This window comes from Tribolium madens, unplaced genomic scaffold, assembly GCF_015345945.1.
Source record: "Tribolium madens isolate multiple individuals breed KSU strain unplaced genomic scaffold, Tmad_KSU_1.1 Scaffold_96;HRSCAF=242;Tcas5.2_LG5, whole genome shotgun sequence".
In the NCBI taxonomy this organism is placed as follows: domain Eukaryota; kingdom Metazoa; phylum Arthropoda; class Insecta; order Coleoptera; family Tenebrionidae; genus Tribolium; species Tribolium madens.
The window spans coordinates 15,939,832-15,955,794 of NW_025401068.1; the positions used below are offsets into that span (position 1 = coordinate 15,939,832).

Consider the following 15,963-nt stretch of genomic DNA (forward strand, 5'->3'; position numbering starts at 1 on the left):
AATTGTGAAAAAATAAAAGAGTTTGAAAACTCAGAACAAAAACATGTCATTGCTCTGAAATGTTTGAAACAAAGAGTTTTACGCATTGTTTTATGAAAAAAGGTTTTCGGCCCTCAAAAGGTCAAAGTAACAAAACAGTTTGGACTTTGAATTTTTTATTATTTACTCTTACAGTTTTTTTAATAGATTGTTTAATTTAATTCGTCAGTAGTTTCTAAAAGGTCAAGACTTGTAGCATGTTCACGGTATACAGAGTGGTCCAAAAGTCTGGAAACGATTTTATTCTGGCGAAACTATCAATTTTTTTGGCAAATAAATTTATAGGTGTGCAATGGCTCCAAAAATGCTATTCAAAAAAAATTAATATTAATTAATTGTTTATACGTACGAGATAAACATAGTAACATTTTTTTTAAATAGAAACCTACCACGAGCTTGTTACAAGAATTGTTGCTCTGCAATTTTTTTTTTGTATACCTCACACTTTTTTGTTAAAAAAATGATTGACTTACAAAAATTAAAGAATTTTTTTTGAGTAAACTACCAGTTTTTTTGGTAATAAATTAATAAATGTTGTAAAGGAGCGATGCCAAAATATTTTTTATTTTAATTAATTGTGTAAACTTTTGAGATTACCATACTAACAATTTTTTTCTTAAATAAAAACGGTTTTTTATTTTTTGTTTATGCATTGTATAAATGTACAAAATTTTTTATTGAAAATGTTTCAGTTTATGTTAAAAACATTATAAACTTTATCTGTTGTCAAAACTTTTTTCACACTTTTGGGCCACCCTGTATGCGGATAGCGGTACAGAGTGCGTCATGTTTTGGATAATAGTGCGACTGCTGCTGCCGTTGCGGACAAACCGTTAATTGAATTGAAAGTGAAGTTGGCTGAACTGATTCCGTGCCCCACTTCACATGCTTTGTTTTTACCGAGATTCTTGCTCGAAAACCGTTTTGTGAAGAAAAGATTCTTTTCTAAGTGGTACTGGAAATTGTACTCTTTAACTTAATGCTTAACGCATTAGCATTACATGACGTGTTGTTAGTCAGTACATTCTTGATTACACCTAACGTGTCGAGAACCTGTTTGTTTTTCCAGCAGGTTTGGAACACTGAGGTGATTTTAAGAAGACCTACTTTGGCCAAATTACTTATTGTTTATATTAAAAAAGTAAAAAGTTTTGGGCTAGGTACTCGTTTTTCCTCTTTCAGCTTTGTTTATTTTGTACTGAAAAAACTGACAAAAATATTTCAGTCGTCAGAAAAATCAATCTAAATTTTTATCTACTGACTAAAAGTCTATTGTTTGTATTAGATGTATTGAATATTGAATTATTGGGCATCCTGTAGCAGTTCAGATCAGAGAATAATAATTAATATAAATTAAACTAATATAAAAAAATATGATCGTATTTGGATTGTCATTTTTTTATGAAAAATTTTTTTTATTATAATTATAAAATAGATAGTTGTAATCTTTAGATCATAATCTTCATGTGAAAAATGGTTTTATAGTGGGTTGCCATTTCAAAAAATATTTTTTTTTGTAGAACTCAAAAACAAAAGAAAATTTCGGAAAATTTTATTCTTGATAAAACATCACATTTTAATAGTACTTTATTATTTATGAATTAGGTTTTCCAAAAAATAAATCGTTTAAGCCAAAAACATTTGGTTCCATATTTTTTATTCACTCGGTGTAAGTATAAACATAACCTAATTCTAATTACTTTTGATTTTCATTAAAAATTTTACTAACAATGTAAATTCTATTAGTTTTTTAAAATTGAGTTAATATTATTATTACACTAATGATGGATTTTTACCCAAAAACTATAGTTTTGCTGAATAGATGCTGCTTTCTGTTTTAGCAAAACTAACATCAATTTCAGTTTTTTAAATAAAATAGTGAAAAAATAATAATTTATCACCAACTGGCAACTAAGGCAATTTTAAAATTAAATTAAATAAAGTAGACCGTGGAAAAAGATTTTTATTTATTTTACATAAGACAAACAAACGACTAATAGCAAAAAACTGTTCAGTTTTAATCAAAGAAGTATTGTAACAACGCCTTTAAAAGTAATAAAATTATGGCTTGGGACGTTTTACATAATTCACACTGTATATTTTCAATATTATGTTTTGGGTTGTATGTTTTGTAAAGGGCTTGCGGGGTGGTCACCCCCTCTTTAAATTCGCCCCTATATAGCATCAAAAGTAAGTTGAAAAAAAATTGCTGAATTTCTTGGGACTCAATTAAAAAAATAATTAGGTTTAAAAAATTTCTCAAAATTTCTTTAAGCCAACACAAAGTAAAAAATGCATTGTGTTGCTGGAGGAGAGCATTCTGAATATGGTTTTCGGTTTTCAAATCTGTCTTTTAAAGTAATCGGTCATTTTTTAATTTTGTTGAGGTAATTGCTTTGTTTTAACTTAATAAAGCTTTGGTAAAAAATGATATTTTTGGAGCTTTGTAGCATTTTTTACACACAAATTGTAAAACAAATTTAGCATTTCTGAATGGTTTCGTTGAGACTTTTTTGTTTTATGATTTTAACAGATTTTGATAAAAAAAAATTGAAAATTTACAAAATCACCTCTTGATTAATTAAAAAAAGTTATGACCAGTGTAGGTCATGAACTAAAACTAAAGAAATCTCATATGCTAAGCAATAAAAATTTCTAAAATTTTTTTCAGTAAAAAAGGTACTAGGATAGTTTTTCTAGCAAATATGTAAATTTTTCAAAAATGTTATTACAACAGTTTGATGAAATGTATGAAATACTTCATTATTTTATTTATGTAAATATCAATTAAGAACACAACAGTAATTTCTGAAAAGAACATGATCTTAAAATTTTTGTTTTTGAAACTAACCGATTCAACTGCATTCTTTTGACTTTTAATAAAAATTTATTTATTGAGTGGCACATAAAACATTTTAGTTTTTATTTTTATTTTAACAAAGCAACAAAAAGCCTCGTATTAGCCGTTCCTTAATCGTAAATTCTCTGATAGGTAGGTACACAACGTTATTCATATTCGATACGTACCCATTAAAATTCAATTGAATAATTTAACATACAATGCCTATCTAAAATTCAACATCTAGGCCACCAAAAACGTCATCTTCGATGAGATTTTGTTAAAATCCTGTTTGGGCCATTGACTGGCACTTATTTACAAACAATGGTTACATAAGACATTCGCAACACTTAATCGGAATCACCGTTAAAATTGAAATGGATTTAGGCGATTTTTTGATTATCCTCACAAGAATGTGCATAAAAGTCAGCTTCATACTACCTGATTTAGCACTTGTGTAAACAAGGCCTCAATAAGTCCGTTTTGGTTGGTTGAATACTCACTACGCAACACCTATTAAAGTCTGTCGTTTCCGTAATTATAAGAAATTAAGGGGATTTTGACCAAAAAATAATTAAATTTTGGGGTTGTGGGAGACGTGAGCAAAACCAAGTAATGGCAACCGAAAAATAATTTGGAATCTCTTATTACATTTTAATAATAAAATAAAATAGTAAAATAATAGTTGCAATGGCTTCTGCTAAAGTTAAATTATTGGCATTAAATGGAAATTGAGAGTTGCCGTCTAAAAATAAAATTACTTTTTAATTCGAAACATTATACAGGACAAATTTCGAAAATTTTAATTTCAAATCAGCTACTTTACCTTTGTCATTTTTTCCCCAAGTCACAAATTTTATCAAAATTTGAAGCTGGGGAGTTTTTTCATGACAAATATTCTGAACTTTTTAGCAGTTTTTTTAAATTGAAATAAAAATATTTTTTTCTGAATAGGTTGTAATATCTGTGTTATCATCAACCAAACCGTAACTTTCATCTGCTTGAACTTTATTTTTGTTGTTATATAATTTTTATTTTACTTTCGACACATTTTTTTTAGACAAATTAACATATTTTTAGTGTATGTTTTAATTACTTCGTACTTAGTTCTTTATAATTTTTTTCTGAATCTGAAATTTAATTTTGACTGATTTATTAATTAATTATACGCCGAATTGCAAAATTAAAAATTTTCCTTAGTTTCTGACTAAAAAGAAATAAATTAACTGAATCCATTTTCATTAAATATAATAATAATTTAAAAGTCTGTTAAAAAAATAAAAAAACATAATTTGTCTTTTTTTATTTCATACCAGGTGAATAAAAAGTATGGAACCAGGCATTTTTGCTTAAACTATTTATTTTTTGGAAAAACTAAATGACTAATTTTTCGAAATTTGATTGTTTTTGACTTCTATAAAAATTTTAATTTTTATGAGTTTTAGCATGTTTTTCGGTCAAAAACCCCATAAATTTGAGGAAATTTTCTAAATGTCGATTTTAGAAATTTTGATGCAATTAAGAGACAAAAATACAAAATTTTTGATACTATTATCAATTTATCAACAAATCAACAGAATTTGACGTTTTTGTCAGAAACGCAATTATTTTGCGAAATTTTGTCCTAAATGTCATCAAATTAGGCTAGAATTGACATCATTTTTGTCTTTTTTTCAGAGTTTTAACACGCCTTTTGGCCATAAACATTATTTCGAGGAGTTTCTTTAGACATAAGCTGAAAACTGATCTAATTTGGTGTTATTTTTTGGCTTTTTTGAGAATTTAAACAAGTATTTAAGATTAAAACTGGCTAGATTTTGCTCAACCTGGCCTAAAAGTTAGTAAATTGTGTCGAAAATATCACTATTTTTAACTTCTTGTGCTGTTTAGCACGTTTTTTAGTTAAAAGCAATTATTGTCAAAAATATACTAAAAAATTTTTATTTTTGGTTCAAAATTATGTAATTTTTGCAAAATAAAGTAGCTAATATTTTTTTTATTTTTTTGATTCTGTAACTTCACAGTTTGTAAAGAAATACTTATAGATTTTAGAAATGTTAGTGGATTCAAGAGACAGAAATACAAAATTTTTGATATTATTACAATAAAACGAATAGAATTGTAGGAGTTTATCAATTTTAAAATATGTTTATGATTTTTTGAGAGTTTTAACACGTTTTTTCAGGCAAAAACGTCAAAAAACAAAAAAAATATTAATAGCTCGATTTTTAGCAGTTCAGCACGTTTTTTATGAAGAAACGCAATTATTTCTTGAAATTGCGTCAAAAATAATTCGAAAAATCATATCATAAAAATTGTTTGAAAATGGAATAATTTGTCTATTTTAAGAGTTTTAGCACGTTTTTTTTATCCAAAAACGCCTGATTTCGAAGAATTTCTTCAAAATAAGTTGAAAAATCTCTAAATTTTATAATTTGTAAATTAATGTGGTTTTTTTGGAAATTTTTATGTACTCAGGATACAATAATACACAATAAAAAAAATAATAAGTACTTTTTGTTCTTGTAATTTTATAATTTGTAAAGTAATAGGTTTTAGTTTTGAGGGACTCAAGAGACAAAAATACAACATTTTTGAAATTATTATCAAAAAATCAACAGAATTTGTTACAATATTGTAGGAAGTGTTTCGATGAAAATGTCAAAAAATTACATCATTTTTTTTTAATCATACTGTAATTAATACGCCAATAGCGAGTAATAATACAAATTTATATTTTTTGAATCACACTAATAGAATTTTTTTAAGAAAAGTTAAAAATATGTATATAAAAATAACGTAATATACACAGTATTTGAATGTTACAAAGTTGCTGCCATTAGTCTTTTTTTTTGTTTTTTTAGGTATTCAGCGGTTTTGTATAAATAATATCTACGCTTTTAGTTATTATTTTTTGGAGGCAATTAATTGAAAAAAACCGCTTGGTTCTACAGGGTGCGCCAGAACTCGCGCCCCAGAGAAAAATGCCATATAAGGTGAGATACCAAGAACATGGGAAAAATGTTAAAAAAATTTTATCTATAAAAATTTCGAAGTTATGAGGGTTTAAAGTTTGCACTTTGACTCTATTTATTTCTATTGGAAAAATAAGTTTTTCCAAGTTTTTTTGCTATAGGCTATTAAAAGAAGAAACAAAGAAGCTGTATACTAAATTGTAACTCTGATCAATGTTATTTGTGGCTTTTATTGGCAAAATTTTTGTACCTTTACTAAATAATTGTAAAAAAAGCATTCACCAGTATCATTAAATAGACATAAAAAGTGTCAAATGTCAAAATTTGTGACAGAATTTTTTACACATTTGGTATCTTATCTTACTTGAAAGTTTTCTCTGGGACGCGAGTTCTGGCGCACTCTGTATGTATAGACAAATATTCTTTTTCACATTGTGAAAATAACAATTAAAAATATTGACACGTTGAGTCGAGAGCAAAATTAACATAGATTTTTATTTTCCAGGTCCGGCCTCAGCGATGCGGCTGCCTTTGTTCCCCTGCCGCGTGAATTAACCCCTCGCGGTGGCCCCATCCCTCATCCTCCCTCCTCCAATGGCAACAATGAAATATCCCAACGTATCAGGTGGCACGAACATGGCAGTCAGCGGCAATGGCTCTCACGTTGACGAAGTCGATTCCCTCTTCACCTCCACATGTTGGCAAAACTCCAATATGAATCTCCAGAACGACTTCATCGACACTCATTCCTTAACATTAGACAGCTCAATGAGCAATCTAGGCGCCGACAAACTCCTCTTAGACTCCCCAATCAGTCACGACGATAACGAAATCGAAACGGACGCTTTAGACAAACTCTTCCTAACTTCCCAACCCACAAACTCCAGTTTAGCCGAACTGAAGCCACTACCCCCTTTCACCGGCTACACCGCCAACCTCAGCATCAACGGCATCCAAGGCCACCACTACCACACGATATCCCAAAGGATTCCCGAGGAGAACAACAACTCCTACAACACTTACAACGAACAGAACATTGTCTCCAGTTCGACTTGTAATGTGAGTGCGGATTCCGCGGGTGATTGTGCTAAAACAATGTATTCCGTTGACGGGTACTCGGATTGTGCTAATCCAGACTCAGTGTCAAGTGCGAAAATGTACGAGGATTGTAGTCACCCTTCTGCCGACTCAGTGACTCACATAAAAACGGAAATCGCCGAGTATGACATCTCCATAGACTTTGCCAACATCATTGGTTCGGCGATGGCCGACACCACCGTCCCCAACACCAACCCCGAAACCGAGGACGCCACTGGTTCCAGAGACAGCTGGATGGACATCGACGCCTTCATCGGTGAGACCTGCGGGGAGCAGAAGAACCTCATCATCACCCAAGACGGTCTCTCGGAGTTTGGGGTTCCTGTGACCCAACCCCAACAAGGGGGCTCCACTTTACAGACGCTTCTCACGCACGGATACATGCCGCTGCTGCAGAACCGGCTCCAAAACGGCCCCCCCATCAAGCAGGAAGCCCCCAGCTCGACCAACTTCTCGAGTGATTTAATCACGACCTCGAGTCCTCCAGCTAATGTCGTCTCCACCACCGATAATCTCCTATTGACTGTCAATGGGCGTTTTATGCCCCAATATGGGGTACAAATGGACCGTATTAGGAGTCCCGATCTCCTGGGGCAGAATTACCCCCATACCACGACCACCAACACCCCCAACGCCCCCAAGAAGTCGAGGAGTCGCGCGCAGAAGAAGCAAGCGCAAGCCAGCACGACGGTGTTCCAAAATGAGCAGAATTTGGGCTTGTTGGGGAAGGAGAAGCCGGTTCATAGATGTAGTATTTGTAATCGGGGGTTCCTCAACAAGTCCAATATTAAGGTGCATTTGAGGACTCACACGGGAGAGAAACCGTTTAGATGCGATACTTGCGCGAAGGCCTTTCGACAAAAAGCACACTTGTTGAAACACCAACAGATACATAAGAGGATTGGACGCGATTGAGGCCAATGAGCAAAAATTCACAAGTTTCTTGCCATTTTGACAATTTTTTGCTGGTTGGCCCGTCGATTCCAAACGTGCTATAAAAAAGGTACCTCAATATTCCTATTATGGACAATGTGCAATTTCATCTAGTGAGCCGGTGCAAACAACAACGAGTTCTTATAGGAATATCACAGTTCACTTTTCGGTGGCTTTCTTAATCCTATTTTATTATTTATTTTTATAATGCGCATTGTGTGGTATATGTTTTTTATTTATTTTATTGTATTATAATCTCTCCTCTGTCTTATTTATTTATACTAACCTTATTTTGTTGTATTTGAGTTGAGTAAAATTGTTCAAGATTTCTCAGGTCCTCTTTAATGGCACTTCTTGTGATAAAAAATAAGATACTTAATATTTAAGTAATTAAGTATTTGTATTTTTACAAAATATTTAATTGTATTGTGGATTTACCTAATTGACAACGAACCCTATTGTATGTAGCTCCCTTTCTGCCCTTTCGTATCTTCTGGACCAACGTACAAAGTGCTTATAAATGATTTTCATCTAACTCAAAATTAACAATGATTTATTATTACAAAAAAGTAGAGCGGCACAAATAAATGGCTGGATGACAATCATTTATAAGCACTCTGTATAATAGATCTCAGTTTTTCTAACAGAAAGTTGCTTTGCACCTAGCAATTGTGATTTCGGGTTTGTCGCATCGCATTTGTAGCCCCTGAAAGACGTTTTATTAAAAATAGTTTGATTATGTGATAATCAGAAAATAAGTAAAAATATTTGTATTAAATGACACAGCTTGACGACAAGTAAATTTGTATGTATTTAGACTAAGTGCAGTAAACAAATAATTTTAAGTAGCCTCTAGCCCCTTAAATTAATTATTGTTATTATTTTATTGTTGATTATGTTAATAAGTATGTTGTATTATGACACCATTATTTTTAATATGAAAAATTCTTAAAAATTTGTGTTTTTGTGCACCTGGGGGATGTGTGTCGGTTGTGGTGGGGGGTAGAGTCTCCTAGATGATGTCCTCGTTTGCGCACCACGTCCGTCAATGTAGGAAGCATGTCCGCATAGTTGGTGCCCCCCCGGAGCCCCCCGCTCTGTGTAAAGTGTGTCGCGTTCCACTTCAATTTGAATAGCAGCGGCGTGCGACCTGTGGTACTCAAACGAATCATAAATTCAGATTTATTAAAGAAATAACCGACACGCCATCGAATTTCATACTTGAATGACTGATAGTTTGTCGATGGGAAGCGGTTTTGTTTCAATTAATTAACTGTAAAGTTCGTGGTGGGAAATGACAAAGGAATTCCTTACAACTCGTTAGAGTCAAGCTTGTTCCGTAAGATCAATGATCTGTCATTAATCACATTGATCAAATCTAATTCTTCAATTTGGAAGTGGGACACACTAGAATATTGGCTATGGGGGACATTTTGCAACCACTTATCAACTGACCCAGTTATCTGTTAATCACTTAATTTTGATATTTTGGTAGTTTTATTATTCATGACATTTAGGCAGTTAAACAATTTTTGGTGTTTTTCAATATATCTATATTTGGGGTTATAAGCATTTTAATATAATTTGCTGGTACTTTTTTCCAATTTGTTTTTGGTAAAAAAATCGCATGATATACCAGGTAAATAAAAAGTATGGAACCAAACATTTTTTGCTTAAACTATTTATTTTTTGAAAAAACTAATTGATGAGTGGTAAAGTACTATTGAAATGTGATGTTTCCACAAGAATAAAATTTTTCAAAATTTCCTTTTGTTTTTGAGTTCTACAAAAAAAAATATTTTTTTAAATGGCAACCCACTATAAAATCTTTTTTCTCATAAAAGCTATCCTCTAAGGATTACAACTATCTGCTTCATATTAAATTTAAAAAGAAAAATTTTTCACATAAATTGCAATTTTGACAAAAAAAATCGCATAACTCGAAAACAAAACAAAATTTCGTTCTGAAAATACGATCACATTTTTTTATATTATTTTAATTTATATTAATTATTATTTTTTGGAGGAAAATGATTAAAAATAAAACCGCTTGGTTCCATACTTTATATTCACCCTGTATGTAATCTAATATAATGCATTAGTTTATATTATTAAAAAATTGATTAAAGTGTTATGTACCAAAAAACAAGCTTTATTTTCCAATATAAACTTTGTGATAACTATTGCTTTATAAAAATATTTCAAGTTTAACGAAACATTTATAAATGAAATTCTAACGACACAATATAAAAAAAGTCCACTTTATTCTGTCCCGAAAATTAACATTCTCATTTAAAAAATTTTTTTCTTGTTTACTAGATGTAATTTTGAAGCTAGTTCATCGACTTTTCGAAAACGGTTTTAAATATGAATACCATATTTTTCAATAAGAGACGTTAAACGAAATGTTTAGACAAAAATACATCGAAAAGTCACCAAATTAAGTGAAAAATAATGACTTTTGCTTGTTTACATCACGTTTTTTTGTAAGATTCTGTTAAAACATATTGAAAAATTAAAATGATCTTTTTATGATTTTTTGGGCGTTTTACCACGTTTTTCAATTAAAAATTAACAAAATTATTTCGTCACAAACACTTTTTAAGATTGTGCTAAAAACTTTGTTCAAAAATAATACCATTTTTCCGTTTTAGGACGTTTTTTAGTCAGATTCGCAATTGTTTTGAAAATTTTCGTCGAAAATGAGATAAAAAATGAATAAACTATCACGAAACTAAAATTATTTTTGCTTCTTTGGAGAGTTTAAGCATGTTTTTGAGCCGAAAGAAAAATCATCTGGTTGCTTTTCCAAACGTTTTAGCAGATTTTTTAATCAAAAGTACAAAACTTCGTCAAAAATAAGCCGAAAAATCACATAATTAATAATAAATTCTGGGACTCTACATGTAGTCGTGATTTTTTTAATTTTTTTTTTAACATTTGATTTCAATGAAGTCTCAAAATTAATCATTTCGGTAATACATTTTGTTTTAGTTTTTAGTCAGAGTTAATTAAAAGTCAACTATTTTTTTAAATATTAACTGATTTTTATAATTTCAGAATTTTGTTTTGTTTTTGACTTTTTCTGTTTTCTCATTTCTTTTTTCCAAACTGGCTTTCAGATTCCATATTAAAAATACCTTTACAATTCTTGGGACGTTTCAGGCTACCATCATCAACTCTATTTACAAAAATTAAAAACAATTATAAACATTTCTTTTTTATTTTCCGGTACCTAGTTATTTTTTTTACTTAATTTTTTTTCGGTTGTTATTATTGCATGCTGGAATGCAGTAAAATCTCTGTGTTCTAGTCTTTTTTTAAAAAAAAATTTGAAAAATTTTTGAGTTTTAAAAAAATACAAAATGGTTTTTTTATTTGCGCTATTTTAGAGCAACAGATAACACGGAAAATTATGCTTAAATTTACTGGAAATACATCTACATTATATAATTTCTTTTTCCTTTTCTTCTTTCTTTTTTCTTTAGTTTCTTTAATGTCATATTTTTTTTGCTGGAGTATAATAAAAGTGCTGTGCTCAAGCCTATTTTGACAAATTTTTCAGTTATAAATAAAATACAAAGCGGTTTCATATTTTTTTCTTTAGTTTTGTCTTACAATTAAAGGAAATTTGTCAACAAAATTAAAAGACAACTGTCAAAATATTGACTGAATTTTATGATTTTCTTGTTTCTTTCTTTTAATAATAATAATAATAACTTCATTTAACGGTAATATCCTTTACATTAAGTAATAATAAAATTATAATAGAAAACAAATCACATATAAACATAATTAAAGAATACTAAATGACTAACTCAACGAAACTTTTAGAAAACGCTTGAAACTATTAAACGATTTAAAATTAAAAAAGTCCAACTTGACACTGTAGATGTTACAAATTCTTAAAAGATCTTTTAGAGGAGAATTAAACAGATAATTATTGTGAGCAAACAAAATTTTTAATAATTGGTTTGATCTACTATTATACTGTGGAACGTGAAAATTAATTAAATTTAGTATTGAAGTATCATTAATCAAATTATTTAAAAGTTTATAAACAAAACATAAAGCCTGATATCTTCTTCTAATTTCAAGTGTAGAGAGAGACAAATAATTTAATGAAATATTATAATCATCTTGCACATAATAAGGCAGCAACCATTTTATATATTTAAAAAACTTAAACTGTATTGACTGTATTGTTTCAAGCCTACCAACATGAATTTTGTAATGCGAATTCCAGATTATCGAACCATATTCGAGGATTGAATATGGTTTTTTTTTCTCTTTATTTTTTCTTTCTTTGTTTTAATGATATTACTTTTGCATGCTGGAATGTGATAAAAGTATGAACAATTTTTTCTTTTTTTCTTCTTTTTTTTGTTCTTACTTTTTTCCTTCTGTTTCGTTTCTCTTAAGTTTTTTTAATGTTATTATTTTTTGTATGTATTAAAAGCGCTGTGTCTAAGCCTATTTTTGAAAAATTGTTAAGATTTAAATGAAAAACAAAATGTTTTTTTATTTGTGTTGTAGACCAGTTGTAATTTCATAATTTTCTTTTTTTTTCTCTTCCTTTTTTCTTTCCTTTTCTATTTTCCTTCTTTGTTTTATCGATATTATTTCTGCATGCTGGAATGTCTTAAAAGCCTTGTTTTCGAAAGAATTTTGAACAAATTTTTTGAATAATATAAAAAATTGTTTCTTATTTGCGCTTTATTAGATCCGTAGGCACACAAAAAATTATTCATTGCGAAAAAAAAAATTCATTGCGAACACATTTATAATAAAAGACAACTCAAGCTCAAAATTTTGACTAATTTTTACAACTTTCTTTTTGAACTTTTTTTTTCTTTTTTTTTTCCTTTTTTTTCCTTCTATTGATGTTATTATGTTTTGTTGTACCCAAAGCTAATTTTTGACGAAATTTTGAGTTTTAAATTAATTAATTAAAAAAATTAATTATGTTTCAATTCATTGTTAACACATTTAACAATAAATCATGTGTCAGAGTTGCAATTCTGTTTCTCAAAATATTTACTTATTTTTGCAATTTTGTTTTTCCTTTCTTTTTTTTTTAAATGCTAATGCTGGAATGTAATAAAAGCGTTATTTTCAAGAATATTTTTGAAGAATGTTTTAGTTTTCAATAAAATAATACAAAACGGTTTCTTATCTCAACACATTTACAATAAATCTTGTGTTACAGTTACATAACTGAATTTTTGTCTGTAGGGTTGGTATAACGCAAGATGGGATCTTTTGAAGCTATCTGTGAAAACAGTTTACGATAAATTACTTTACATTTTGTTTTAATTAAGTAAATTTATCAAAATTGACTGATTCTTATAATTTCATAATTTTCTTTTCTTTTTTTTCTCTTCTTTCTTTTATTTGTTTTTATTTCTCTCTTTCTTTATTTTTTGCATGCTTTTGCATGGAATGTAATAGAAAGCCTATTTTTTCAATTTTTGAATTTTTTGTTGAGTGTTGAATAAAATGCAAAATCTTTTCTTATTTATCTAATTCCTTGTCATCACATTTTACAGTTACAGCAACTGAATTTTTGTTTATGCAAACAGTTTACAATAAATAACTAATAATGCCCAATAGGTGATTAATGACGCAACTTGTTCTAAATCAATAAATTTCAGATTTTATCAATAAAAGTAATCATTTGTTCCTAGTTGTTAAAAAAATTCTTAAGCGGCGATTTGCTACATGCGCATAGATAAACCTACACATTATTTGATATTCAAGACGGCAGTTGTGTTTCTTTATGATTCATTGCTGTTTTAATTCTGACAATAAATTAACAATACCCAAGAGTGTTGAAACATAGCTCATTTTCTCTAGGGAACTTGTAATAGTATATATCTCACAAACACCAAGTACAAACTATTTGAATAAAGGTGCGTGAAAATGTTGACACTTTATCTCTATCTATACCATATTGCTGTTAATAATACTTATATGCAAATTCGTTTAGTGGTTTGAATGGTTATGAAACGCCGGCCTGAATATTGTTTCAGTTCTGTAAAACATAATTGTAATTTTCAAGCTGAAAACTTCGCTTAAAAAGTGAATAAGACCTTTTTTTCTTATTTAACAAAGAAAGAGCAGTTCCGTGTGGTGCGTTCCTACACAAGTTTAATGACAATGACAGGTCATGAATACCAAGAAGTGTTATTACTAACCTTCTCATTGTCAATACTTTTTTTCAGATTATAAACCAATTATCTTTAAAAAAATATCAAGACAAGCTCGTGAGTTTGATGCCTTTTATTTATTGCAAATTCATGAACTGTGCCAAATTATCCTTTATAGTAGAATTTACAGTTGGCAATTTAATCGGGTTGTGGGCGTTGAGAACATTTAGAGGATTCTCATGAACTCGTTTTTACAACTTTAAATTATCTGTTTGTGTGTTGATTTTGCACGATTGCAAATTGTTCGTGCTGGTTACTAGACCAGTAAGAAGCTGAAAGAAGCCTGAAAGAAGCCTGAAAAACTTATCAACTCTAACCTTTTTATAAGAGTTTAAGAAACATAAAAAACAACAAATTTACAACATCATTGTGCAAAACGTTGTAACTATGAATTCCATACATTGTTTAAAGGTGTAACATGAGTGTGATTGTTGCAACACCTCAATTCAGCGGTTTTTATTGGTTTTCTTTTCTTTGTTTTTTCTTAATTTTATTATTTAATAAATGTGTTATTTAATAAATAACAAAAAAAATCTGTTCTGTTAAAAAGTGCTTTTTTCTATTTTGACTAATTTTTTTCGTTCTTACTTTTTCATTCTCTTTCTTTTTCCTTTATTTTCTTTTAATGTTATTTTTTGTTTGTATTAAAAGCGCTATGCCCAAGCCTACTTTTGAAAAATTTTTGAGTTTTCATTTAATACAAAGTGGTTATTTATTTGCGTTTTCGTGGACCAGTTGTAATTTCATAATTTTCTTTTTTCTTTTTGCTTCATTCCATTTGTATTTTTTCTTTTTGTTTTATTGTTATTATTTCTCCATGCTGGGGTGTTATAAAAGCCTTGGTCCAAGTCTGTTTTCGAAAAAATTTTGAACAAATTTAAGTTTGACTAAAAGAAAAAAATAGTTTCTTAACTTTACAACTTTCTTTTTTAAGTTAGTTACTTTAAGGTTTTTTAAATAAATAACAAAAAATTCTGTTTTGTTAATAAGTGGTGTTTATTTTTCTTTTTATTTAGGCTAATTTTTACAACTTTTTTCTTCCATTTTTTTCGTTCTTCCTTTTTTCTTTCTCTTTCTTTTTTCTTTATTTTTTTAATGTTAGAATTTTTTGTATGTTTAAAAGCGCTGTGCCCAAACCTATTTTTTTTTAACTGAGTTTTTATTTACTACAAAGTGTTTTTTTATTTTCGTTTTAGTGGACCAGTTAAAATTTCATAGTTTTCTTTTTTCTTTCTTTCTTTTTTCTTCCTTCTTCCTTCTTTTTATTTTTTTTTTATTTTATTGCTATTATTTCTGCATGCTGGGATGTCATAAAAGCCTTGTGTCCAATCAGTTTTCGAAAAAAAAATGAACAAATTTAAGTTTGACTAAAATAAAAAATAGTTTCTTAATTTTACACTTTCTTTTTTATATTAGTTAGTTAGTTTAAGGTTTTCTATAGAAGTAACAAAAAATTCTGTTTTGTTAATAAGTGGTGTTTATTTTTCTTTCTATTTTGACTAATTTTTACGACTTGTTTCTTCCATTTTTTCGTTCTTACTTTTTTCTTTCTCTTTCTTTTTTCTTTATTTTTTGTATGTATTAAAAGCGCTGTGCCCAAGCCTATTTTTTTTAATTGAGTTTTTATTTACTACAAAGTGGTTTTTTATTTGCGTTTTAGTGGATCAGTTGAAATTTCATAGTTTTCATTTTTCTCTCTTTTTTCTTCTTTTTATATATATTTTTCGTTTTATTGTTATTATTTCTGCATGCTAGGATGTCATAAAAGTCTTGTGTCCAAGTCAGTTTTCGAAAAAAATTTGAACAAATTTAAGTTTGGCTAAAATAAAAAATAGTCTCTTATTTTTACAACTTTCTTTTTTAAATTAGT

At 29.0% G+C, this 15,963-nt stretch overlaps 1 protein-coding gene across 1 annotated transcript in view; it reads left to right on the plus strand.

Annotated features, from left to right (window-relative positions):
* LOC123012720 (ichor) overlaps nt 1-8,793 on the plus strand; it is a 21,065-nt gene extending 12,272 nt beyond the window's left edge. The window contains exon 2 of the mRNA XM_044410814.1: nt 6,359-8,793. Within this exon, the coding sequence (XP_044266749.1) occupies nt 6,448-7,866 (1,419 nt within the window). The 5' untranslated portion in view covers nt 6,359-6,447 and the 3' untranslated portion in view covers nt 7,867-8,793. The remainder of the gene's footprint in view (nt 1-6,358) is intronic.
* Nucleotides 8,794-15,963: the final 7,170 nt, after the last annotated feature.